The sequence below is a fragment of the Crocodylus siamensis genome, chromosome 2, assembly GCF_052110815.1.
Source record: "Crocodylus siamensis isolate JL-2025a chromosome 2, ASM5211081v1, whole genome shotgun sequence".
Taxonomy (NCBI): Eukaryota; Metazoa; Chordata; order Crocodylia; family Crocodylidae; genus Crocodylus; species Crocodylus siamensis.
In genome coordinates this window covers 181017564-181045210 of record NC_143396.1, presented here as the reverse complement: position 1 = coordinate 181045210, position 27647 = coordinate 181017564, and the positions used below count along the sequence as shown (strand labels likewise).

The following is a 27647-nucleotide window of genomic DNA, read 5'->3' as shown; positions in this document are numbered from 1 at the left end:
TCTCCTTGCCAATATCTACCATGAAAAAACTAAACTAAATGAGCTACAGCACTCAGGTTATCAGCTATTGTTGGTAATGGTTAAAAATCTTTGTAGTGACTTCATTTAGTTTTCTATGATCTACACAGAATCTGGTACCACCATCATTTTTCGTGAGCAGAGATATAAGTGAGGTTCAAGGACTGGTTAGAAGCTCCGTTATGCCTTCTTGATACTTTTTCTTAACGGCTGATAATTTATGTTTCCCTTTTGCTGCTGGTAAATAGCAAAGTAGATGTTTAATGGATCTGTTTCCCTGGTATGTTGTGCTGCACCAGAAAACTGCAACTGATATCTTCATTAGATCAGGATAACAACTGATTCCTAGACAAAAAACATATTTTAGATGTCTCTGCTGCTCCTCGTGTTTACAACATTGTGCCAGAACAAGGCCAACAGAACCTCTGAGAGTTCATCTTCAACATCTTCTTCTTTTAATTTTTTTTAATAAAACAGCTGGTTGATATTTTGCTGCTATGATTCCTTTTTCTTTTTTCTTATTTTCTGTCTTGTGTTTCTCCAACACTGTACACATTTTTCTCTGCTCTATGCTGGGAGGCCAGTATGATCTGCAGGGGGGCTGGACTGAATGATCTTGCGAGGTCCCTTCCAGCCCCTAACAAGCTATGAATCCATGAATCTGCCTGGACAATTTCCTGCTGACCCTGGCCAAAATGACCCAAAGGAGCCACAGAAACCAGTTCACAGGGGCCAGCTCTGATAGTACCTTCCAGCTCTTTCGGTTCTTGATCTGAACACATCTCTCCTTGCAGTCTGATCATTTTGGCTTGCAGAAAAACAAAGACCAATTGGTGGCACCCTGGGCCACTAACGGGCGCATTCTGTATAGTGGAAGATGACTAACTAACCATGTGAAGGGTGTTGAAGGAGGTGGTAGGGGATTTCAGTATCTGGTTCTGATGTGTGTTTGACTGATGAATGCTTTTATTGTGGGGTTGCGTATACTTTTTATGTTTTTATTTAATTTTTTTTATCATAAAGGTCTAAAAAAGGCAACCATCTCTCTCTCTCTCTCTCTCTTTCCCATTTGCCCCTTGTCAGAAAACCTGAGCCACAAACAGGTACCTATTCCTACTTCATACCCACTAGAGCTTTAGCAGCTGTGACTCCCCCAAGGCCCTGCATCTCAAAATAGATTTCAGCTATTGCACACCTTTCCAAGCTGACACAACATGTTATTATGGGTTTTGCCCCTGGAGGCAGGAGACTTGTTCACTATGCAAAACAATTGTCTACAAATCATTTGCATCATCTGGGACACATCTTTGAAAGCATCTCTGTAGACTGAATATGTAAGACTCCTTTCCAAGGATTTATGACACAGTTATTATTGATAATGAAATCAAACCCAATTATTAGCTTATGTATCACCTGACCTACACAGGGGTTTTTTTTTGTTTCTTGAGTTCCAGAGATGCGCTTTTCAAAACTAGTGTTAAGGTGTGTATGGATTTCACAGTCACTGTCTCCAGTGGAGATCCATTAGGTTGGGGTCAGCAATGTTTTCTGGTGGTGGGCCAGAATGACCTATCTGGGTTCTGAGGTAGGCTGGCACTAGAAATCAGCCACCACTTTCCCTCTCCTTCTAACAGCCTTAGGGCTGTGCCCTAAGCAGCTCGTATTGATGGCCAGCTCTACATCACATAGCAAGGCCTTGTACCAGGTCCAAATGCCTCACTCTATTCTAGGGGTGAGTCCTGCAGCACTATCAGACCTGGGCAAATCAAACCGTCTAGGAGGGACCTCCTTTTTGTCTATCTATTCATATGGCCCATGATGAGTCTCTGAATGCAAAGAAACTTTCCAGGGTGTCTTCCTCTCACCTGAGTTTGGACAACATGACCCTCCCTCTCTGGTCTCTGTACACTGCAGATGGAGTAGACAAGTGTTGCAAGTGGTACTCTTATGAATGTTCCCTACCTGGTGCAATTTCATATACAGGGAGTGACTTCCACTGTGGTCTGTGACCAGGTGGTTTTCTAATGGACCTGATTTTACCTCCTTCAGCCCTTGCTACAGCCCCTCTCAGTTAGCAAGCTGGTCAAAACCTTTCTGACCTTTCACATTTCCTGGAAAACCTTCTTGCTGGACCCCTCATCAATCCATCTTGCCAATTCAACCTGTTTTGCCATCCTGTTTCCCATTCTGCTTGTATGCTTTATAGCTACCACACCAGCACAGATGATCTCTCCGACTCCTGGCCATCTCACAGCCCTTTTTGACTAGCTCTCAAACCTTTGCTTTAATTCCTTTGGAAAAAAAATGTTCAGCTCTTGCTTTTAAGTGTTGTTTTAATCCCAGCTGATGATGTCAAGTTTCTGCAAGCATTCCTATAATTTGTTCCATCTGCCTTTGTGTGAAATACCTGCTCACAATTTCACTCCTTCGAAATTCACTCCCACTTTTCACACCAGTGCTAACTGCTTTTGACTCACAAGACTGTCCAGATTCAGGGTCTCGTGCACTGTTTTTTATTAGGAGAAATTGATGGTGGAGTCAGGTGTATCCTTGAGGCAGTCCAATGTATTTACAAAGAATGCATAAATACCCATTTAGCCCTTTTCAGACAACTTGAGTCTTTGTTCACAGTTCGGAGCCAGGTTCCCGTCAGCACTTAGCTCAAAAGCTCTCTCTCTCAGGGCCATGTTCTGACTGTGTCCTTGGCTTTTCTGCCCTGCTTCTCCTGCCTCCCTGTCATTTCATGTGACTTTATTTTGCACAGAGACAAGAGCCTGTCTGGGGTGGAGGCTGCTATTGTTCCAGTTATCTGCTTCTACAAAAGGAGTTTAATTATTTCTTACCACTATCTTAAATGAAGGGTGGCGGTTATACCTTCCAAGTTTAAATGAGGGGTAGCTGTAACTGTAATGCTATCACAGGGCTCGGTTCCACTCCTCTCTTGGAATAAACTCAATCAGGCTAATCTGTTTTCCCCACTCCACCATTTCGTCCTACTAGAAGGATGCTGTTTGCCTGAGGCTTAAAGTATTTCTCTTTATTTTGCTTTGGTTTCCAAGCCTGCCCCACAAATACACAACATACTCCCTTCTTTAAAAAGCAGGGAAAATAACCTGCTTCTTTTCTCTTCTGGATGACAGCTCTTTCTTTTGTGTCTCTTTCTCTTCTATTCCCTCTCCTCTTTCTTGACACAATGCACTATTTATTTGCACTGAAGGATAACTAAGAAGCAATTAAAAGATCAAAGGCACAAACACAAGTGGATCTAATGGCAACTTGTGGGGTTTATTCTGTTGATGATGAAGCTGCATCACAATGCTGGCTGTTTTCACTGAGCCAGAGACACCTCTGTTTCTGGGATTGCCTCTTCCTTAGGCTGTACCTTTTTCTGATCATTATTTTTCATTCTCATTGTTTGCTATTTCAGTTGTTTACTGGAAAATCACTTGGTTTTTTTCTCTTAGGGAGATTAACCCTCTCACCCTCTTTCTGTTTCTTTTGTCTACTCTGAAGAGGTGCTTGTGACAAGTTGGGGGAAGGGAAGTCAGTGCTACTTTCATTAGCTTACAGACCCTCACTTGGTGATTGCTTTTTTTAAACAGGGAAGGTTAGTTTGTTAAGAAGAAAACAACTTTCTCTCCTACATTGGGTACAGTGCAAAGATGCATGGCTTATTTTCAAACCTGGGAATCTCAAGTGAGATTCTTCTCTCTATATTTCAGTGCTTAAATAAAGAGGCCTGGTTTTCAAAAGTGCTGAGCTCAGTTCTCCTTGAAACATGTTGGGACTTTAGAGCTTCTGAAAAATCAGTTTGTGATTTAAATGCCACAATTTGGATTTATGATCCTAACTTTAGGCGCCAGGTTTATTTTATAAATCTTGTTTGCACGTATGTCTTATCAGCACCATGCCCCTTTCCTTCTTCTGACATCTTTGGTTTAAGGACACAGCACTGGCATTGGATTGTTTGGTTGGGCTGAAACACAATGACACAGCCTAGATATGGAAAGAAAAATAGGCCTGTATGTTGTAATTAAGAATATAGTTTAGTGAATGAACAGATCTTGAGAGCTGGGAATGTGTTCCTTTTGGAGGTGAAAAGCCTAAAAGAAAAATACCAGCCCCTCTGCCCTCTTCAGAATATTGTTGAATTCTTTGGGGCAATCTTTTTACATATACTTGGCTTGGGTGCACCCCTAGCCAGTTCTAAGTCTCAAAGAAAAAAGAACCCACAAAAAAGTTGTTGTATTTTTTTCTATTTTAAGAATGTTTGAGTAACAGGGAAATGTGACTGTTATCTGCTGTCTACTTAATTTTACTCAGTATCTGAACACTAATAGAGAACCTGGTCAAGTGAATTCTCTTGTATTCCTGTTCTCAACTTGTCTATTAAGGTCTGGCTAAGCTGGAATCAGAAGTGTGATTGCAACCCAGGAATACATGCGTATGATGGTTGTCACCTATCAAGAAAAATCACAGCAGCACAGGCTTCTGCAAGGGCTAGGTTTCCCAAGGGTCTTGTACAGCTCATCCTGCTGCTGTGTCTGGTCTGAGAATACGTCTAACTCCCACTGAAATCATACCTTCCACCAAAGCACAGGTAGGCAAAGCCCACTGCTCATGTGTATATACAGCACCTAGCACACTGGGACTCCTGGGGAGATCATCATCATACAGCTAGATCCAATTCTTTCCTAAATCTACTACCTATGATTAACTTGAAGCATGAAGTAAAGTCACAATGGCTTAAAGGGAATTGTTCATTAGTATTTGCATCAATGGGACCTTAATTAGGAGAGGCTGGTTAGACTGAATAGGCAAGAATAGCTGTCAGATGACTTCTGAGAGGCTGCATAAAGCACCAGGCAAAGATTGTACTGTATCTGTCTGCTGTGGATACCTAATGTTCCCACACTTGCCTTTGGATTCCTAGGATGTTCAGGAAATTATGAATGATTAACTGTTCACCAACCAGAGTCTGTAAACCCCACCCCATACTGACCCTTTCTCTCCTGAAATCCAGCATGGGCTAAGTCACTTGGATCTAGAAGTAACTGTAAGTGAATGGCCTGCCTCACAAATCAGCTTCTTTCCTGTCTGAAAATCACCTCCCTTAATCACTGAAACTAGTATTTAAATGAGAAGTTATTTGGAAGGCAATCCTGTGAGAGCAACAGTGAAAACTCAGATGTTCAAAATAAAAGTACATGAAAAAGAGGTTTTATTTGGGGGCAAGAGAGGAATTTTCATCAAATTAAGAAGACTCGAGGATTTTGTGCGAGTGAGACTCAGGATGAAACAGACACCTGTGAGGAGATATAAGCTGCCGTGTGGACAAAGAGTGCGGAAAATTGGTGTTTCTTCCCCATCAGAAAGAACAACTTGGACTTACTACCTGGTAACAGCTGGCAAGAAAGTCATGATTGAGCTGATATTTGAATTTCATTTCCCACAGGGAATACTGATGAAATTCAATGCAATCACTGCCGAGGAACACAAAGACAAGCGTCCTCCCACATCTGGGATGAAATGCTGAAGCCCCACTAGAGCATTTGACAGCCCTAGAATGATTCCCTATAAAATAATAACCATTAAAACCATGTTAAAAAAATCTGCTTACAGGCTTATTGCTCATTTTACCTAGCTCTAAAAAAAAAAAAAAAAAAGGCATGAAATGAAATGAAAGCAAACCTCTCCCTCCCCCCCTCCCCTCCCCCCGCGCTCTCCCTTCACCCAAGGAGAGAATTTGTCTGCATGGAGCAATAGCCACAAACTCTCTGTGAGAAGCATACTATGAAACCATGTTATTGAAAACTTTTTTCTCCCTTCAAGTGAGGCTAGGAAGGGCTACACTAGAGGGAGGCAGGGAGGGAGGGAAGGAAAGGGTGGGGGGGACGACGAGGGGTTAGATAAGTTCTGCAAGGTTATTGGTTGAGTTGCCTTGATGGTTTTTTACAGTAGAGCATGCCCATTGGATGTATATAAGAAGGGGCAGTGAGAGCTCTCAGCCTGTCTCCTCAGTTGTGGAGCAGCTAAGTGAGAGTAGAGCTGCAGCTGGGAGAACCAAGCCCCACCAGCCCTGCCTCTTGGACAAGAAAGAGCCAAGCAAAGGGGACTCATCAGCACCATCAGCATCACCATCCAACCCCCTCATCCTCTTGAAGCAGGGACTTGACACACCCCAACACCCATTAGTCTGCAAAGCAAGAGACAAGAGAGAGAAAAGAAGCAATGTCAAGAGCAGACAGGCACATGGAGGAGTGCCCCAGGCACCCAGCCTTCCTGCAGGGCTGCACGCAAGAAGTTGAAAGGAGCAGTGGCAGTCCCAAGGTAAGGAGCAGCTCCCCTGCCAGCCTGCCCCCAGCACCCCTGCAGGGCCAGGGCAGGGAGGGGGCAGCAGGGCTCCCTCCTCCCTCGAGCTGAGCGCAGCTCCTGCAAAGCTGCCATCCAGGCGGTGTGTCTGGGGGGCATGTGAGCGCCGAGGGCACGGAAGGACGCGGGTTGCAAACAGCTCTGCAAAGATCCCTTCTCCTGCAGAGATCAAATGGGGAAGGGGGGGGGTCTTTGCTTTGTGCAGGCATGGCTGCACCCAGGTTGTGGGGTGGAGGGCTGCATTGCTTTGCGGGGCTGCCTCCTCCAGAGAGGGAGTTGCTGGCAGGGGGGAGGCTTGCAAAAAGTCACCGGGCAACAGGATCGACTAGTAGCTTGGGCAGGGGGGAAGAGCCCAGGCTTGCGGAGCCAGGGGTGCCTCCCGGCTGCAGCTGCCCCGGGCGGTCGCTAGGGGGACCCCGCGCAACGCCGCCTGCCTTGCCCAGCCCCGGAGCGGGGCAAGGGGGAGCAGCTGCATGGCTTGCCCTGCAAGCTGGGGCTCGTAGGGGACCCCGTGCACCCCTGGAGGGGGCTGGGGGCTCTGCCAAGAGCCTGGCTCCCCCTCAGCAGCCCTGAGGTGTTGCATAGCCCTGCTGTCCCCTGAGTTGAGGAGCTGTCACCAGAGGGGGATGGGCAGGCGATACTCTTAAACTCAGGATTCCTGAGTCCTTGTATGAATGGAGACACTGGCACCACGCCGGGATTCCTAGACAGGGGCTGGAAGGAAGCAGGTTTGCAATGCTGCGCCGCTCTGTGGGCGCGGGGACCGCTCCAGAGCAGATGGGGAGCCCAGCCCCAACGCCAGCCCCAACCGTAGGAGAAGCCGCATCAGCTGGGTGGATGGATGGATGGATGGAGAATTATGAATGGGGTTGCACCGCAACATGCATTTGGCGACTCAGGATTCAGGTCCCCTTCTGTGCATGCGTGTGTGCGGAGGAGAGGGGCTCAAGTCACAGCAGGCAAAGGTGGACCCAGATTGCGGCAATCTGGATCTCGTTTTTAGTCTATCTGGGGCCGTGCAGGGTCACGTACGGGCTGCTAGAGAAAACCTGAAACAGCCCTGTTCTAACTAAGTCCTGGTGACTTTTCTCCAGCCGCTTGGGGGGTAAGGGAATGACAAGATTGTGCTTTGCGTGGAAGGGACATGCAGTTCTTCAGCTTCAGAGACTGGAGAGAGATTATTAAATGCTGTTCTGAAAAACACTGCAGCATGTTCGGTCTCAGAGGAATAACAATTTGGAGAGGAAAAACAAGAGAATGAAGCCAAAATGGAGAGAGAGTTAATGGTTGGCATAGAGCCTTTGACTTTGTGTGAAGTTATTTTTTTCCCCCCTTTCTTTCTTCCTTCCCAGTTGTTTTTCCCTACAGTAATTGTTTTAAGAGAGCAACTTGGAAAGGTTTAGCACTCTGTTGAGCAGCAGGGACTTGGGGCACATGAGGAAACTTAGATTTAACATAACTGTACCAGCAGATGTGGCTGCCTTCCTTCCAGCCAGTGGTGTATTGAAAGGGTTTCTGATATACTAGTCTCACTCAGGAAAATATGGAGCAATCAAATGTAAAAATAAGGCTTGTGTGGGTGGTTTTAAATAGACACTTTGGGAGAACCACTGCTTTAAAGCCTAAGATTGAAACTTCCTATACAAAATATGTAGTTTTCTTCCCAACACCAGCACAAGTTTGGGACGCCAAGACTAACAGAAGGAGGTTTGGGTTTTTTTGACTGGACTGGATTTTTTTCTCTCTCATTGGTTGATTTAGAGGAGAGTTGAGGAGTCTGGTTCTCAGGTTTTGTGAGGGTGATTCCATCTTAAAAAACCTAAACCTCATAATCCACAGTAGTAAAGCAGGGTGATGTTTCTCGTTGGAGATTCAATGAACTGTTTTGGACCAAAACTGACAATTTTGGTTACAGGAATGGGTCAGAGCTATAAATCTCATTTTTGTTGACACATACAAGTTCACTTCAACCTTTCAAAGGGGCTACCCTGACTTCTGTGAAGGGATAAAAAAACCCACCTCTCTTCTGGCAAAAACATAGGGTTTTTTTTCCCCCCACAAAAATTTTTAAAACTGAGAAGTGTGTCCTGATGCTTTCTACAGATGAGCCTTCACCGTGACCTCTGTGGAAGGGTCATTGGCTTCATCACTGACTAGGGTTCACATTTAGAGCTAAGTCAGTGGAGTCTTTCCATTAATTCCAGTGGGTTTTGGATCAGGCCCCAGATGCATAACAGAGCATCATAGGAGAGGGGTTGCTGCAATTACTTAAAAACAAACAAACAAACAAAAAAACACCACAACAGGTGAGAGTTTATTTTTAGAGGGTCCAAGAAGCCTGTGCCTTCCAGGATCACAAGCCAGCACTGTAAGCCGCCCATCCCCTCCTGCCCTCTGCTCGTTTGCATCTTGGGACTAACCTCTTAAATCCTACTTTACTTTATCTTTGCTTTTAAAGGCTTCTGTGTCTAAAGGGGGAAGGGGGATGTTGGCTTCAGCAGACTCTTTCAGGGAGGTGGGGGAGGGAAAAGAAGTAAGAAATGTGCGCAGAAATGGGACTGAAATGGTTAACTGTGCTGTGCCAAGACATAGAGCAAGTTTAATGTGTTGTGGGAATATCACATGCCAGTAAACTCCAATCACCATAATTTCTGATTTAACAGCTTAACTTGCTGTTAACTTTTTCTGATTTACTCCAGGTTTTGAAAGCAAATGCAGAGGAGAAGGAGAGGAAAAATAAAGAGAGGAGTTAAGTGAGGCTACTAAAATTGACTTAAATCCCTTCCTTGGGCCCTGCCAACTGTCTTTAGAAGAGTTAAGCGAGATTGCATTTCCTTTTTTTCATGCAATAAATCAAAGGTTTCTGGGCTGCATACCAACAACATTCATGCAATACACTCTTACTCCCCAGTGAAGTGAGTAAGTGGTACTGAATACCCCATTCACCTTTTCTAGCTTGATTTTTCCACATCTACAGTGGGCCTCAATGGGAAAAACTAGTATTATGCTGAATGCACTGCTTTCCTCCTTGCCACCCAGAGTGGAGCAGAGGGGAACAGCACCAGGGCTAGGGGCCATAGAAGGGGTCCTCACCGCCCCCCCCTTCCCAGTGTGGGAGGTATGGTGGGGACCTCCCCAGTGTAGGACACAGGGGAGAACTGGGGAAGCATATTTCCTCATTTAAGACAAGAAAGTAAGAGCTAGAGGTAGGAGCAGAGTTGCTAACTTCAGGCTTATAAAGCCTTTGAAGCAAGAATCACAAGGCTGCTTCAAATCATAGTATTTTAAAAAGTAAATTAGGTGTCGTATCTGCCTTTTTGGCTTTGGAGCCATTGGGCTTCATGGTTTCAAGCTATTCTCCTGCTTGTGCTAGCAGCTTCATTTTGCTTTTAAAGTGATTCCATGAGAATCACAATTCTATCTATCACAGGGTTCCAGTAGCTGGGGCTTTAAGAAACTACCAACAGGCATGAAGAGTTGGCAGCTCTGGTTCTCTCCATACATATGCATGAGAGCTGCATAGAGGACCCTTCAGAAGCATAGATGATATCACAATGAATCTACTCTCTCCAGCTTTTTACTTCCAGGCCTCCTTGATAACAGCACTTTGTGATCTGATGTAGGTCTTTGAGGTCTTCCTCTTCAGTGTAGAAGGAAGCCCTGTTTCTCCTGAGCCATCAGTGTGACAGAACACTAATAGCAATATTGAGTTACAGGTATTGGACCCAGACCCACAGTGGTTAGGTCCCAAAGATTAGCTGAGACTTCTTCCTCCATCTTCTAATAGTTTCCAAATACTCACCCTGGTCTCTGGAGTCATGACCTCATCTCTGTCCAAGGGGCCTATTGAGTCTCAGTATGCCTTTGGGAGGTGCTTATTTCTTGCATTCTCGCTCTGGCTTCAATTAGCAGTTCTGAAGATCAGGGGCTTAGGGTCAGGAGTCTCGTCTGTACTGTGAGTGGGGTGAAAAGGGGCTGTCAGAGAGGAAGAGTGATTTGGTGCTTATGGCATTAATTCAGGATATAGGGGGCTAACAGAACTGTAGGCTCCTGTGAATAGGTCCCAGGGGGTCAGATCCCAATTGGCCTTGTAAGCACTTCCACATAGGTGTCACAGTGTAGGCACCTTGGCACAGGAAGGCAACCTAGATTGATTCAATTGCATAGGATTTCTAGGTGTTTCCCAAAGGCAATCCAGAGTGCTATGGTGCTGAGCAGGGAGGTGCCAACAGCTGTCATTCCAATAGAAAAGGCCAGACCCAGGGCTGTGACTGAGCTCCTGCTCCTTCTCACAGCTCAGCCTGCAGTCAGCCACGTCAGGTATTTCTGTCATCTCAGGATCCAGAGTGCACAAAAGGAACAGAGGGGGAATTTTCTTTCAGAGAATTTCAAAATCCCAATAACCTTTCACAAAACGGTTGAAGGTTGCACTGGTGTTGCCTTGCCAATGCTGCTGCAACAATCCAAACCCTCCCTTGTGGATGTGCTGCACCAGGGTAACTTATTAATTATATTGCATTAGTGCCTTGGGAGCCCACGGTGCAAGATATTATGCAGACAGTTACCTACCCTGAGAGTCTGCAGTATCACTTGCTCTGGTTTCAGCCCCAGAGCAGCTTTAGCCACATGCAGGGCATCTGCACCGGGGGCTTTGTAGGATTATAGCCACATAAATAGATCCAGCTGAAACACAGACAGGTAAATGGCATGCTACCACTGAACAGGATTCATGACCTGTCTGGCCTCTGCTTCCTCCTTGCTTATTCACTAGCAGTGTCAGGGAAGCAGACAGTTGAACTCTCTTATTCATAGCAGCCCTGGGCTTGATTCACTTGAGCGATGAGGGATTAATCAGTCTGGGTGAACTGACTGTAACCTGTCACCTCCTACCTAGTGGTCCAGTGGGTCTGCATTTGTGACAAACAGGCCTCTATTCGAGCTGCCTCTCCAAGAGGTCCTGAGTTAGAGGCACCACTGTTCTCCACTCAGTCCCTCTGGTTGTTTCAGTTGAGGTTGTCACGTGTTGTATTGGCATCATGTATTGGTTGGCAGGAATTACTCATTGGAGGAACTGCTCCTTTGCTGATGGTGTTGAAACATTGTGGGGAAGAAGGCAAGGCTAAACGATCAGGGACATGAAAGTAAACTGAAGAAAAGGAGAGGAATCAGCAATGAATGTTACAGCTATACTGCCTGGCCACTCCAGGGCCACTACGCTATGAAATATAACTACAGTTATGCTCTGGTTCATGCCCATGAGATTTTTGTAAAATGTGGGCTTTTACCAGAGAATACTGTTTTGGGATCATGTTTTGATTCCTTTTCAGACTGCTTGCTAAAGCAAGTGACCTGCTGTCTAGGCAAAAGGAAAGTGTTATATGCAGCCAAGCCCACCTTACTTCACAAGAAAGAAACGGGTGGTTTTTTCTAGGGAATATGGGGCCTGGAGTTTGGGGGTGAGACTTCAGTTAAAAGCCCATAAGACCCTTTGCTCCTGAACGCTTTTCACTACAGCTTAGGCAGAGAAACGCCACAGTGAGGTTGACTGTTACAGGCCATTTTCAGTTCTTATTTATCTGTATTAAGTTAGCACCTACAGACACCATTGTGCTAGATCCTATATAGACATGCAGAAAAGGACTGTTGCCTGTTGTGACCAGTTCAGATAAATCACAGGGGAAACTAAGGCACAGGGAGATTAAGGAACTTGCCCATGGTCACACAGCAAAATAGTAGCAGAGGCAGGAATTGAACCTTGAGCTTCCCTATAAACCACTTGTCAGCTACAGCTTCCTTTTTCAAAGGGGTGCAGTGGCCAGAAGCAGGTAGGATTTGTGCGCTTGGGGAAAAGACCTATGAGACCTGTGTCCTTTTTAAGATAGGAGGGGAGTAGGAAAGAGTAAACTGAGAGATCACTAAGGCATGCTCTGCAGGTGACAATGTCACAGGGGTCAAAAAGACCCATCTAGAACTTGCCATGCTGTCAGGCTTGCTGGGTTTTCCTTTGTAGTCCACAGAATCAATATGGCAAAACAGATAAGTAAAAGATCTGTAGGGCTGTGTTGAATTGCAGCTGCTTTCATTAGAGAGAAAATGCAGCACCAGGTAGTAAATAAATATGCATTTTGCTTTCCTGTCTGGTTTCTTGTTACGTTGTTCTCTGGAGAGAAAAAAAATATGTCAAGGTGAAAATCACCCCGAACACTGGAAAGAGACAGCATTTAAAGTGGGAGGAGGAATAAGAGACAAAGCAGTTCATTGGATCGCACATGTCCATATCGGTATTGGTTTAGATTACAGCATCAGTACCATCTCTGTTCTCACAGCTTTTATGCAGGCCACTTAAAAGGCGCTCTATACCAGAGTCATTTTTAGGACAGAGACTTTAACTGATGGTGTGAGTTTACTCTGATTGTCTCCTCCCTTGGCTGAGGGAAGGGATGGGAGGTGATTTTGCATTAGAAACAGGGCTATTTAAGTCTGTAGAGGGAGGCATTTTTCAAGGAGCTGAAGTTTTTTTCCACAGGACTGGAGTGCATCAGGGTCCCTCCAGCATCAGATATCGCACTGCTGACAAATCGTGCTCTTCTGGTATGTGTTTGTTCTCTCCCAGTATGTGTCTGGGATGGGTGTAGTTTTCTAGGGTCTAGTGCCCCATCTTATTCTATATTAAAGTAGAGAGACATCAGCAGAGTTAAAAATCACTTGGTACCCAGTGCAGTCATGGATACATGTGATGTAGGTAGTGTACTCCATGGGTGATGATGATCTTTTCATAGAAGATAGTGGTCTTGCAGATATGCATGTGAGAAAGAGAGTTCCCATGTGGTGTGGATAATACCCCTAACAGGACAGAGGACTGGTAAAAAGTTAAACTGGGGATACCAGGGAGCTATGGGTACAGCTGACTCTACTTGCTGCAGAGTAAGGGTTTTCTGTTCTTCCTAGGTTGGTCCTGGAAGTAGATGTCTAGGAGGAAGTCTCACTGGTGAGCAGTGGGGTGGAGGGAGGGAGAGTGGCTTATGCGTTGGGTTAGCTAGCTCTTTTGTTTTGGAGATGACTTCTCTCCCAGTGGTACAGCAGTCAGGCTGTCTGTGCATGGTGTCTTTCAGAGCAGAGACAGGGGTCTGGCTGGTCATCGCTGGACTCGGTTTTTGTCTTAAAGAGCAACCCAATGTAATAATGCAGACTAAATCATATAGCCTCGGGGGTCAGGAGAGGATTTTATTGGGGATCTTCCAAGATCTTGAGGCCTCAGCCACAAACAAAGCCCCAGGCCTGAATCAACCTGATGAGCTTTAGGTTTTGCCAGGGTCTACCAGACATATGACTGAGACGGCCCCTTCTGGGAACTGGCTGTCTCTGGAGGAGGCTGAGAAGCCTTGTGGTGTTAATTGGGATTTTTGAGTGTCCTGTATCAACAGCTTGTACATAGGCAAGTGCCACTGTATATCTGCTGCCCTAATGATGAACTGCGAACTTAAGTTAAGCTTTGGGCTGTTAGTAATCGGAATCCATGTTTCCAAAAAAAAAAAAAAAAGGAGGGAAGATAATTATCACTGTGTCACGGGGGGATTACCATCACTACACCACGGATTGGAGTGAAGCAGCACAGATAGTGCTGAGGTAATGCCAGGAAGGTCTGGCCTGCACTCCTAGGCATTTAAAAGTAGATTAAAGGCTCTTTGTGATAAAAAGCACCAGGTTGGGAGGATGCATGAAATGATGGAATGATATCCCTGGTGCTTCCTGATAGAAGTGTAATGCCAGCCAAACACCTCTAAGTGACCCTTAATTTTGTACCCACAGTTGGTAGCAGAGTTCCTGTTGATTAATGGATTAGGGTCAAATGCTGTAAGCATTGGTTGTAAATATTTTGTTGTTTGAATTTCCATTTGTTAAGGTGCTCAAGTGTCTCGGCTGAGCTACTGCATCTTCTAATAGGAGCGTTTTAGGAGCGCTGCCAGACCAAACAGGCTAGGACCATGTGAGTACAGGCCAGGATAACGGCAGGCATCAATAGATGTTATCCGCCTGTGGCCGGATGTATTTTGGACCAATACATGAGACTATGGTGAGGGTTGTTCCTTTTGTTGGTTCACCAGAAGATGTCTTCATGCAAGACGGAGATCCCAACAGAGCGGAGATGAACCCTGCATCATGGATCTAGTTCAGAGACATTCGAAGCTAGGGTTTTAGTTCATCTGATACCAACTCAAATATTATAGCCAGAGAAAGGTAGCAGGGAAAGAAGTAAAAAGCAGTTTATTGGGTGGGACAAGCATCCTGAGACCCCTCACTATCATATTTACTCCTTCTGGATGCTTGCCCCACTTGATAAACTACCTTTTACTTCTTTGTCTGCTCTAAAATGACCAGCGAGGGTTATAAGTAGGGACCTACCAAGACCGTGATTTCATGGATTTTGCAGAAATTGTGAAATCTGGCATTGCCTGTGAAATTGGGCAATACCTGCAAAATCTGCAGGGCAGAAACTTACTGAAAATTAAATGGTGGTGCCCCAGAGGGAGCCAGCAGTCCTCATGGTGCTGCAGCCCAGCTGCGCAGCTCACCGGGGGCGGGGAGGAGGGAAGGGGGCTGCTGGTAGACAGGGGAGCCCAGGATGGCTGACTGGTGGAGAGGGCTGCCTGTCATGTGGCCCCACCCCTTTCCACCATTCAGTGGCAACAAGCAGAGCCACATGGTGGACAGCCCTTGCAGTGGTGAGGTGTGGGGGCACATGATGGACAACCCTTGAAGCAATCAGCAGCAAGGGGTGGGGCTGCCAGAGCCCCTCTGCCAATCAGAGACCTGGAGGGGTCCCACAAGGATCAGCCCATGAAAATGGCAGCCAGCCCCATGATCTTGTCACGAAATTGGCTGACCACCTCCTTGAGTTGGGCAGACCCCTGGTTATAAGATCTAGATACTTCTGTCACTAGCGGGTGAGCTAGAAAGTAGGGAGCAAGGCTGGCTACAGAGTACCATGCTAGGATTCAGGAGACCTGAATTCATTCCCAGGTTCATTCACAGATGTCTTTGGGCGAGTCACTTAATCTACCATGTGCCTCAGTTCGCCATCTGTAAAACAAAGATAAAACCACATTGTCTCATAGGGATGAAGGGAGGAATATCCATTAATGATGATTATAAGTCGCTCGGATGCTGTGGTTATGAAGACCATATGAATACATAAATATATCATCTTTTTTTGTCATTAAGTCTGGCGGTTTGAAATTTTAGATGTCAAAATTGCTCCATTCCAGTGGCCATCTTGACATTTTTTCCTTCTTTCAACTCTGACCTGATTTTAGCAACTGCTGTCACTATTCTATTTTTAGGTTTCCTTTGGTGCTCATCTCTGAGGTATTAGAGTGGCTCAAGTTATGCATGGACTTAGGCTTTGCCTGTGAGGTGGTAATAACTATGCCTTTTACAGATCCTGAAACTGAGACACAAGTCAAGTTACTTGCCAAAAGTCACCCAGAAAGTACGAGTCACTACTCAGTGGGGTTACTCGTACAGTACACCTGTATGTGATTGTATTCAAGCCCTACCCTGCTAAGCCTGGCCATCTTAAGCAGAGACTTGGTGAGATGGGGATTAATACCCACTGTCCTTTTAACCTCTGAGAGATCTGGTTTGAAATTTTGTTTTAGGTTACAAACAAATAGAGGTGAGTTGGTTAATTTAATTCCAGTCTTTATTATAGGTCCGTACTAATCACCCCTAAAAGTGTCCAGTCTCCCCATGGCTCTGTCTCTCACCTGCACGTGCATGCACGTATGTGTGTGTGCACACATACATGCAAGCTTGGCAGTCTCTGCTCAGAGGCCTAGGACTGGAAGAGAGGAAGTTGCCACAGGTCATTGTAGAGAGAAATCTTAATGGAAATTCGATAGCGAATATTAGCTGCTTTAAATTGCTATTAGTCTGCTCTAGAGGCAGGTTGGTTATTACCGAGGGGAATTTCACTCTGACACTTGGTATGCGAGATACATGATTGCATTAGGATTGTCACTCTCATCCTAGGCATTTCTTTGTAACCCAACTTTTGGGCTTGTTTTCAAGGGTCAGTCCTTGTGATTAGCTAATATCAAATGTAAAGATGCATTCAGTGGTGGCAGCCAAAGTCATCTGTCCTGGTTCCTGACACAACAGCAGTTTTCAACAAAGGCAGCACTGGGTGTTGGCTAAAAACTCAATTTCAGTTTTGGAAGAAATTTTGAAATGTGCTTCCATCCTGAATCAGAAGACAGGATTTGCCACAAAGCTGTAATTCCTAAAATGAACTTCTTGTGCATGGAAAGTTTTGCTGAAATCAGTACAAGTTAGTGAAGAGATTCAGTTTGGATGAAATGGCAGGAATTTTTTTTGATAAAAATATTCAGTCCCACTGGAGGTGGCATTTTCAGTGAGTGACTCATAGGAGGTGCTCTTCTGAGGCAGCCAGCTTTTTGCAAGAGGTAAAATGAGTGTTGATTGGAAAGAACCACTGTTTTCATTGTGGAGATGGTCACAAATAAATTAAGGAGCCTTCTCTTCCAATATGGATGCTGTCCTACCTGCTTGTGCCTGCAGATGAGGTTGTTCCCTTCACTGCTTTGGAAATACTGAAAGGGGTGGGGGGTGCTCCCAATATTTAACCATTTAAATTTGTATCTCTCAGGTGCAGAGGATGTGTGCCTTTAGGCGGAGACTGCTGCTTGCACTCACCTTCCTGGCATACACTCTGGACTCTGTGTCGGCCTATGGCACCGCTGAAACCCTCTGTGGTGGGGAACTAGTGGATACACTGCAGTTTGTCTGTGGGGACAGGGGCTTCTACTTCAGTAAGTACCTCCAGCATGTTTTCTATGTTCAACTGAATGACTGGAAAAGAGTGGGGTGGTGGCACAAGGAACATGCTCCCTCAAAGTCCCCTTAGCTCAAAGACAAGATGCACATGGCTTCACCTTGGTGGAGGAACGTGCAAGTTCTAAGGACAGTGATTCTGTGTCCATGGTAGACATTTGCATTGCTTGGATTCATCTCATTTGCTGGGAGACAGAGCTAATATGAAAGATCTCTTGGAGCTCCAGCTGGGTCACACAGTGATTGCTACACAGCCAGCATTAGATCTTACATAAATTCCCCTCCACAGTGATCCATGTGCAGAGTGAAGTCTATTGAACATCCAGCTGCAGTTTTGATAAGACAGGAGAGGCTGATTTGCCACCACAGCACTTCTGTATCATCACTTATATAGTAAAATGGTAGGTAGCATCTTGTAAGCACTTGGTGTAGGTTTCAGTGGACATGTCTACACAAGACATTAGAAGCGCAGTAGATTAATTCTACTGCACATTAGTGCATCACGGCAAAAGCCGTGCTAATGCATAGTAGAATTAGTCTACTGAGCATTAGCATCACCTAAAGGATGAGTGCCAGAACTACTGTGCAGTAGCACTGATTACAGTGCATTAAGTTAGTACCTGTTTTTACAGGTACTAAATTTAATGTGCTGTAATTACAGTATATTAATGCATGTGTAGACATGTCCAGTGACTACCAAAGGAGCAGGGGAATCAGACCTTCATGTGGTGAAGACTCTCATGTGATGAAGAAACCCTAGATTTTCATATATGTGGCTGTGCCAGAAAAATCAAAACATTGCTGGGTAATAAGTTATAACAGATACATAGTGGAAGACAGTGTGATGGCAGCATTGACATACCTATTTTCAATCAAGCCATTTTCTTACTCCTGTATGTCTAGTCTGTGCCCTATTGTATGTCCCATAATATAAATGCCCCTAGACTTACATCCACTTAGGTATTAATTTGCAGTTTTAACTCTAGGGTACTGGTGAAAGCATGCCAATGACAGTCTAAATTGATTTAGGAGGAAATATAAATTTTTCCGTTTTCTGGGCAGCTTTCAGACCTGCTGGTCTGAGGCTACTCCCAGTACATATTTAGAGACCACACACAACTATGGATACCAACTGACTGCTGGCAATAGCTAACAGTGATTTCCTACCTTGTTGCACCATAGCTGGTATCAACACTTGTTTAGCTTCTGGGTCAGGCAGGGCAAAACTGTTTTCCACCCAGTTACTGGAAGTGTTAGAGGGATGGGGTTAGATTTCACATTCCATGAAACAACCTAACATAAATTAGGTAAGGAGGGGGAGGAATAAAAGCAAATAGATCCTCTGATTCTAGCAAAAGGCCATTTTGTGAGTGTGTGTATGGAGACATGCTTCACCTCTTCCTGCTTACATTAGGTCAAATTCATTCCTGTGATAAAGCCATAACTTGGTTGATTTCACTACAGGTGCACTCTCAATTTGTCCCAGGTGACTTGCTTTAGACTTTCAGTCAAAGGACACACTTTTCTTTCTGCCCGAAAATGAGGAGAGCACTTATATTTTGCCTTTCACTTGTGAGCTGTTTTAAATCTAACTACAGGAGTTTATCTGGAACCAGTGGGGGTGGTAATACTGGCAGGAAGATGGTCAAAAGGAGATGTCAATACATTGATGAGCTCAATAATTTGATATAGATAGCAAGAGGGCTTCCTGTTATAAACATGATAATCATAAACCTACCTGACTCTGAAAAAGAAGTGCTTCTAGCTATAGTCTATCCAATTTAGCAACCAGCTGCATGACACTTATTCTGAGGAATGGGGCAATATGTAATACTGATTTTTAGGATCTTTGTTCTTTCAGGGAGAGGGTTAGAAAAGAACCAATATCCAAATGTTAAAATGCTCTCTCCCAGTCTCTTGTTCAGTCTAAATTTTGCGGCCTGATCTCAGCCGGTGTTGCAACCACCCGATTTTTCTTTTTTTTTTTTTGTTCCATCTCTCAGGAGATGTGAGGGACTCCCAGGCTTCCTGGTGGGAAGCATATTTGAATTTCTTCAGGACCCTTCCCTTAAAATTCATAATGTTCGCCTTCTGGTTGGCGTCATAGCATTTGCACACATCAGTTTAATACTTGGAATGTATTTATCTGTATTAGTGTGATTTGGTGCCTGGTCATAAGAGATCACTTTATCGACGACTTCTCTGTTGGCTACCTACAAGTGCACCAAGGACCCACCTGCTGCTTATAGAACAAAGTCTGGAAGCTCATTTGGAGTATTTTTCATCTGTTACTTAGCTTAGCTGCAAGAGTTTGCAGACTGCTACTCTTCCTTTTCTCATCTTCTGCCTTCCACGTTTCCTTCTGTCAACAAGCCACATGCCAAAGTTCTGCTGAGGCTATAGGACATGGACATGCTTTACCAGCCAATAGTAAAAAGGATAGCTCTGTCTGGTCTAACACCTCTTCCTTTCTGTCTATATATAGAGAAGTGTCTGTCTCTCTCTCGCTTTGTGTCTCTTCTCCCTCCCCCTCTCTGAGGACGAAAGGGAATGGGGCTTTTGTTTTGTGGACATACCGACCTCTGTTCACCTGGAATGACCCTTCCTCCCAGTCCAAAATAAAAACATTTTGAAGGCAAACAAGTATCTTCTCGCCAAGTGGCAAATCTGTTTTCTTCTCTCAGTTTTTCTGGAGGGTTTGTATACCCTAGGAGGCTAAATCAAATCATATTAAGCCCCAACTTAACCCTTTCCCACCTGGTAAGGGTATTCTTTCACAACCTGTTGTGTCAGTTGAATGACATGTGATGAGCCATGGGGGCATGTCACCATACTGAGATGCAGGCACCTTGCTAGAATATGCTCCTCTATGTGCATTTAGCTCTGGAAAAAGGTCTAGGTGGTATCTCCGTTAGAAGCTGCTAGGCTGCTCCTGACATGGTAGGGAGCTCTGCCTGTAGTGTTTTCCTGGTCCCTTGCACTGCATTAGTGTTCTGAAAATTTCACCTTTAGTTCTCAAAACTAGGGCTAGATTTTTCATAAGCAACCATCAGCATTTCTGGAGAATACGGGCTCAGAAGCACATGTATAAATGGGAGGATGAGCCCTTTGGCAGCCTGACCCTACAAGCACAGGTGAGCGCTGTTCACCTTCAGGTAAAATTAAAACAGTGATAATTAGCATCTCTGCTGTTTTTCCAAATACAGAAATGACTGGCAAACCCTTATGCATCACTACCCTTCCATGTCTGCTGTGTATCCTTGGAAAGGAGAGAATTAAAAAAAGTTAGTTAAGTTAAACCACTGGAAGGGCATAATTGGAAGAACAATACTGTTGCATTTATATATCTAGGTGCTTCAGGAACCCTTGTTTTGGAGCCCCATCCAACTCAGTGGGGCTGATTTTTCCATGGCCCTCCTTTGTGGTGGTGCCTCTGTACCACTTGCAGGGGCAGAAAGTCTAATATTTTACACTTGTGCTATAGGTGTCGATCAATGCAGATGCAGGCCAATTTATTTATCCTCCTGACCCCCTGTGACAAAGTGGGGTAGATGCAGGGGCAAATAGTAAATTCTTACTTAAATGGGGATTTCTTGAGGATAATCTTTGTCCTTGTTCAGCCTTTGTACAGTGTCTAGCACAGTAGATTAATATTGGGCTTCAAGGGGGATGCTGGTTGCTACCACAATACAAACAACACTGATGACTGCAAGAGCTGGAGCTCTTTAAAACAAATATGAAATATCACTACGGTGAGCAGCACAGAGGTTACCCATGCTTTGATCTGAACTGCACTCAGTAGTCAGGAACAGTTCTCTCAGACCATCTGTATGGAAGCTGAGACACTAATGGGGCTAGATTTTGGAGATGCCAGGACTGAGGAGTAGAGTTGGCTGGAGAAATTTCTCTATAGGCCATATATAAGTTTTGGATTCTGTTCTGCTTTGTCCAGCTCTTGTTGTCCTGTTTATCTACTGAGACTTGGAATGTCTTTGGGGCCTAGTGCTATGGGGCTATGCTGACCAGGGGCTTTAGGCGCTCTGCTGTAATGAAAAGCACGCACAGAAAAAATGGGCTGTACTTCAGGACCCTAGTTTTTTAGCCAATTCCAAAATCCCATTGGAAAGTAAATGGAATTCACACTTGAGTAAAGGCTGCAGGACTAGACCCTAACAATTTAATTTCTGCAGGGTGCACATCTATCTTCATGCATTATATGTAAAGGGGGTTTTGGTTTAAGATAATAGGGGCAAAGGGAATTCGGGGCCTCTCTGCTCTTCATAGAAATGAACTAAAACCACAGTATTCAGCATATAGGTCTTATGGCTTCCAAGGTGCAGGAAGGCAGAAGGGGCATTTTACTCTGGGATCCAGCCCATCTCCAGTTTTGTATTTAGGGAGAAAGGATATGTGTTTGAAAATGGTAGAAAGGAATAAGAAAACAGCAGCTTCTAGTTTTGTTCAGCAGCTCCTATAGTACCAATACTGAAACTCTCCTTCCACGAATGTTTTCAGGAGGAAGTCCAGGGAGATACTCCCTGGGAAAATATTTGGCATGGAAAATGCCTCTGACCCTTCAACAATGTAGTATAAATCTGTTCAGTTTAGGCCAGGTTCTCAGCTGCTGTAAATCAGTGTAGCTCCACTGAAGTCAGAAGAACTTATGCCAGTTTATACCAGCTGAGGATCTGGCCTTAGATCTTAAATGCTGCTGCAGGATTCTTGGACCACTTGCTTATGTTTGAGCAAGATATTTGAGACAAGGTTCTTTGGATGTTAAAACTCCAAAGCCTATAAGTATTTTTGAACTAGCTTGTAAAATGCCTCTAACCCACTACTATTCTGAACCTTCCACAGCTGAATACAGTGATAAACCAAGAGTGTTAAATGCCACCATCCTGAATTGGGGGGCTCCCCCCCATTCTTTTGTACCAGTGCAAGTAAATGATTGCACTAGGTACAGGCCCAGAGTGATGTGGCCCCAAAGGCATTGGACAGAGGGGGCACAAAGCACTTGTGTCCCCCTGACCTCAGGATTTGGACTCCACCAGTAAAAATAGTCTCTTGGAGTAAGCTGTGTAGAAAGGAAGACCTGGATATGGAATTTGTGGAGTCGGGAGAGGGGGTATCAGAGACAGGGGGAGGGGGCGGGAAGAGGCGTCTGACTTCTCTGTAAACAACAGCTCCTGTTTCCTCCTTTCCAACAGCTGATAAGAATTTAGCTCTTTCCAGCCACTTATGCTGACAGGGCACATTCTTTCCCTGTGCCGTTCCTCAGAATAATACTAGGAAAAAGAAGGTTGTTGGGGGGGGGGGGAAGCTGTTGCTGCTGGGGTGGAGGAGGGGCAGGCAGGGGGCACTGGGACAATGGCTGTGGCTGCCCAGCCATTTGACAAAGGTCCTCTTGTTGGTCTCTACATTCCTTTGACAGGGGAGAGGGGATTGTTTACACCCAAAGTCTCCTTCCACTTGGCTTGGTGCTTGATTGATAGGAGGGGGTGGGGTCAGGGAGGACAGGGAGAGGGCTCCAGATAAACCTAAAATTTCTCTGGTGGGGTTTGTGGGCCTTGTACACTCTGCATTCTCCCCGAGCAGCCAACTATATGTGTCCCCCCCCCCACACACACATGTACACGTGGAGATGTGCATGAATGCGCAGGTTCCCTCATGTGCATGCATACACCTATGCATGCTTTTCTTTGCTCACACAGGCATACACAGGACTAGTTGTGCAGTTCAACTTCAATCCTGGAAGCAATTTTGGTAGATAAATGATAGATAATGAGGGTGGGGTACCCTCCAGAGAAATACTGTTTGAGGGACTAATTGGGCTACTACTATGTGACCAGCATCTTGGCCCTCTTTAAATTAGAGGAACAGATCAACCAGCATCCTTGCTCTTCTCTGAACACAGGCTTTCTCTGGACACCTGCACTTCAGATATGGGTTCCCTGACTGGCAGCCTGATTTGATACCACTTGTTACTCTGTTCCAGTGCTCTGACCCTCACAGGCCAGGTACAGACATAAGCACTTTTACTAGTATAAGGGCATTTTTACACATGCTTCTGACATGGTGCCAGGTGCTTTTAATTAGCAGCCCGCACTAATTAAAACTGCCATGCCATGTGTATCAGTGGCACAGCGCATCCCCACTCTGAGAAAATGGCAGTGGTGCACTTGAAACTAAAGCATATCAAATGTGTTTTAGTTTAAAACACGCTGTTGCCATTTTCTCAGCACGGAGGCGCACTGCACCACCCATGCACGTGAACCACGAGGCTGCCAGAGCTCACCAATTTAAGTGCTACAGCAAACTCAGGTAATCGAGTCTGCTCCGATGCATTGGAAAAGCACGTTGGAACAGGCACCCTGCATGTGTGTAAGTGCCCTTAGTGATCAGAAACCAGTCTATACCCATACCAAAACAGCACACATATACTGATTTAAAAATGGCAAAACCTGGTCTAAGATTTGCCCCCTGCACCAGAGGGCAAATGTGTGTCCTGTTTGCTACCAATGTAAACTATGCTGGTTACAGAAAACCGCATAACTTGGATCAATTTCACCTCTATGTCTGTACTCAATTCCCCTTCCATCCCCTTTTTGAATGTCTGTACCTAGCCACTGAGGTCATAACCATCCCAATAAAGTTGTCACATTCTCAGCTCTTGATACACATGATATTAAGTACTACAGGTGACTACAGGTGCTTTTATCCATACTCTATTCTATGTTTGCTAAACTAGCATTTCTTTCACACCTTGCTAAGGGTGAGGGAAGTTTGCAAAAATGTATACCAATGCTTGCAACTTTTCTGCATGCCAAAAATTAAGCCTGCAGTTCGCTGTATACATCTGTCTACGCTGGGTGCATCTACACGTGTGCACTACTGTTCAGTAACTGAAATTACTGCATGGTACAGAAGCGTGTCTAAATATGCATGCCCATACTGTGCAATAAATATGGTGACCTGCACCTACTTGAGCATAAATTTACTACCTGCATCAATTTACGCCTGATGCCTTACTGCACATGTAGATGCCTTACTGCACAGTAACACTGTGTGTGTACTGACTTGGGACTAACTTTAGGCTCAAGTCAGTCCACACACAGCATTAATGCGCTTTAATGCCTGCCTGTGTAGATGCCAGCCTATTTCTGCTTACTGCTCAGTAAATTTAAGATAACATACATGCACGTGTAGACATGCCCACTGTGTTAGTAAAGCTGGTTCTCCACCATTGTTAGCAGCTAAGGGACAGCACACATACACTTTCTAGCTCTGCATATAAAGAACCAAAATATGCAGACTTGGGTACATAATTCTGGGTGCCAAAGTACAAATGGCCTGATTGTCAGTTACTCAGTACTGAAGCCAGCAAGAGGTGCATACTCTCCTCACCTTTAACAAAACAGCCAGAGAAGAGATGAAATAATTTTCTTGAAGTACTTTGCATTCATTCCTTCAGCCACATCCATGAGAGCTAGCTTTACTTCAGCACTGCTCATTTCATACCATAGCTCAAATCTGCACTAGTAAGGTCTTCCCCCACACAGGTGTAATCTGATCCAAGAAAGTAAGAAATGGTACTAATACAAAGGATTCTGGGTAACCAAATACTCAGCAGTACCAGGATAGATATCAATGGAGTATGCCCAGGAGCAAAAATAACAGGAGAGGATAGAGTTGAGGGCAGAGCAGAGGGCTTTAACTAAAGGGCTTGTGGAGCAGGAATAGAAAAAGTACATCCCTTTTTTAAGTAGAGAAGAGAAGGAGAAAGGCAAATACTTAATCCTTGTACTTCTGTGAGAGTGGATGTCTACTGATTCCTCTTCCACTTTCTGCCAAGGAACCATTTCTATACAGCATTCCACTTTAGCCAAGTAATAGAAAAGCAACATGCTCGCTGTGTGTTTTAGTAACATTAAGGCAAGAGGCTGCAGACAGGCAAAAGCCAGGAAATTCGCTCTTCAGTCCAGGTGTAAATCACACCATAGAATTAACGCTCACCCCATCCAGATTAGCAGTGTTATCACCCTTAACTAGAAATTTCCTGGTAGCTATTGCCTTTGGGTCATTATCTAGAAGTGGTTTCTGGTGAATAGCTGTGCTTATTGTTTTTATAAAAAGACTAACTCTTCCATGGAAAACTTAATTGGCTTTTGCTTGAATTCATATGTACGATTATGTAATTGAAAATATGTCTTATCGGAGGAAAATAGTTGGCACCAAAGTGAGCCAGGAAAACTGCAGGCAGAAATTTATACAGCAGATAACTGCTGCTTCTCAGTGATTTCATGTTTTTGGAGGTAACTTGGGGAAGGTGGGAAAGGGAAAACAGAACTTGCAGAAGACAAAAACATTTTGGACTAATCACCTCTCAAATGTAAGCACCTGAGACAGGATTTTCAGGGCCATGAAGCACTGCATTGGAAAATATTTAGTAACATTTTCAAAAGTTGATTTGGGCACTAAGAAGATGTCTAAGTCTCCTTGAAAGCCAATAGATTGCTAATTCACTCGAGTGCTTTGGAATAGTTTACCTGCTTACTTACACGAACACATATATGAAAACAGCCAAATCCTTTTATTGAAAGCAAAATACAGTCTAAAAGCCTCTCTGGAAACCATGCACTTCAGCACCTTAGAAATCTGCCACCAGCTGTAATGTGAAGTGTTGTCTTTGAAGAGAGACCCAGAACCATCACATAAAGTCACCTGGAATTTATTTTTATTTTGCCTTTAACACTTCTGCTTCTCTCTCCTTCCTGGGATTGTAAATTTGGACTGCTTCTAGCCTTTCTGACAGGAGAGACAGTGTAACACTTATAGCAGGAGTGGACAATTATTTTGGGCAGAGGGACGTTTACCAAGTTTTGCCAAACTATCGAGGGCTGCATGGGTAGCCTTGTCCCGCCCCCTGGCCACCATTTTGTGACCAGAAGTCCCACCCCCTGAGCCCTGACCTTTGCCATCAGAAGTCACTCGCCTTGTCCCCAGAAGTACTCCTTTCAGCAAGCGGTTTTGCCGTCTTGTAACCAGACAAATACCAAATGATATTCTAAAAATTGAACATCTACAACATTCATTAATTTCATTTAAAAAAATATTGTTGTCCTGATTTACATTCATTTGTGTAGTATACACAGAGGTGATGGCACAATAGCTTAAAATGAAGTCTTACTCTTGTGGGTAGGTAGTGGGTGGAAGGGGGGTACGTATAGGTTTGTGGAGGGCTGTGGATATGTGGGGGAGGGTGTAGGTGTGTTTGGGGAAATAGATGTGTGGGGTGAGGGAGCATGTGCGTATGTGTGGATATGTGGGGTGAGAGTAGGTATGAGGTTTGTGGGGGAATGTGTGTGAGAGAAGGGTGGCTGGGATGTGCAAGTCTGCATGTATGGCAGTGCAAGTGGGATGTGGGTGCATGTGTATGGTGGGGTGTGCGTGTGGGACTCACCTCTATAAATACACACACACACACACACTCCCTGTCCTCCCCACCTCCCTGGCTCCTGGCCCTGGGGTATTGGCATGAGCCCCATGCTCCCACAGTCTGGCGATACAGCCAGGAACCACGCGATGCTAGAGCAGTGAGCATGTATGAAAGCAGGGTTATGGGTGGGGGGGTTGGGCTGGGCTGCTTGGTCCTGCTGCTGGCTCCCCCTGGGTCCTACTGCCCCTGGCTCCTGTTATCTTTGACAGCCAGCCAGAAGCAGATAAATATTAATTTTCAAAATTTTTTAGGGGCCCCGCAGGTTGGATAGAGTGGCCTGGCAGGCCAGATACAGCCTGCAGGACATATTTTGCCCGCCCCTGACTTATAGCCTTGTGGATTACTTGCTTAAATGAACTGGTCTGTGCCTACCAGAAAAGGGAAAAATCTTAGGATCTTCAAATTTCTGTAGCTGAGCAGGTTCATTTATTTAGGTAGTTGCCGGGTCAACTGCAAATCTTTTGTGCATGTGTATCCAGGTAGGGGAGCTAGTGTTTCCTTTCTACTCAGGCCTACATTTGCCATACATTGGTGAGAGTTACACATACACTCACAATACACCCACTGGGTTTATTCAGCAGCTGCTTCCGAAAGGTTGTATGATTACTTACTGATGAGTAGGTATTACACTTTGGAATATATGCACAGACTCAGAAATAGGATTAGGTCACTGATGAAGACTGACCCATCACCCTCATGGGTTTGCTGGGGATATAACAAGGAACCAAAATGCAGCGTGTATTCAGGAGCCTATCACTGGAAACTGATCTGTACTGCTGAGGGTCTGATCTAAAAAAATGAAGTCAGGTAAATGAACATAGAGGTGACTATGGAAGTTAGACTTGAATAGGGAGCCAGTTTTAAGTGTGCCTTTTTTGGTGACACATGGGTGGAGTGGGGGTGGGGG

General features: G+C 44.9%; 1 protein-coding gene across 1 annotated transcript in view; it reads left to right on the top strand.

The window, feature by feature from the left end:
• The first annotated feature begins 6018 nt into the window (after positions 1-6018).
• Positions 6019-27647, top strand: part of IGF2 (insulin like growth factor 2) — a 28964-nt gene continuing 7335 nt past the window's right edge. The window contains exons 1-2 of the mRNA XM_090032502.1: positions 6019-6348; positions 17060-17222. Coding sequence (XP_089888628.1) covers positions 6250-6348; positions 17060-17222 — 262 coding nt within the window. The 5' untranslated portion in view covers positions 6019-6249. The remainder of the gene's footprint in view (positions 6349-17059; positions 17223-27647) is intronic.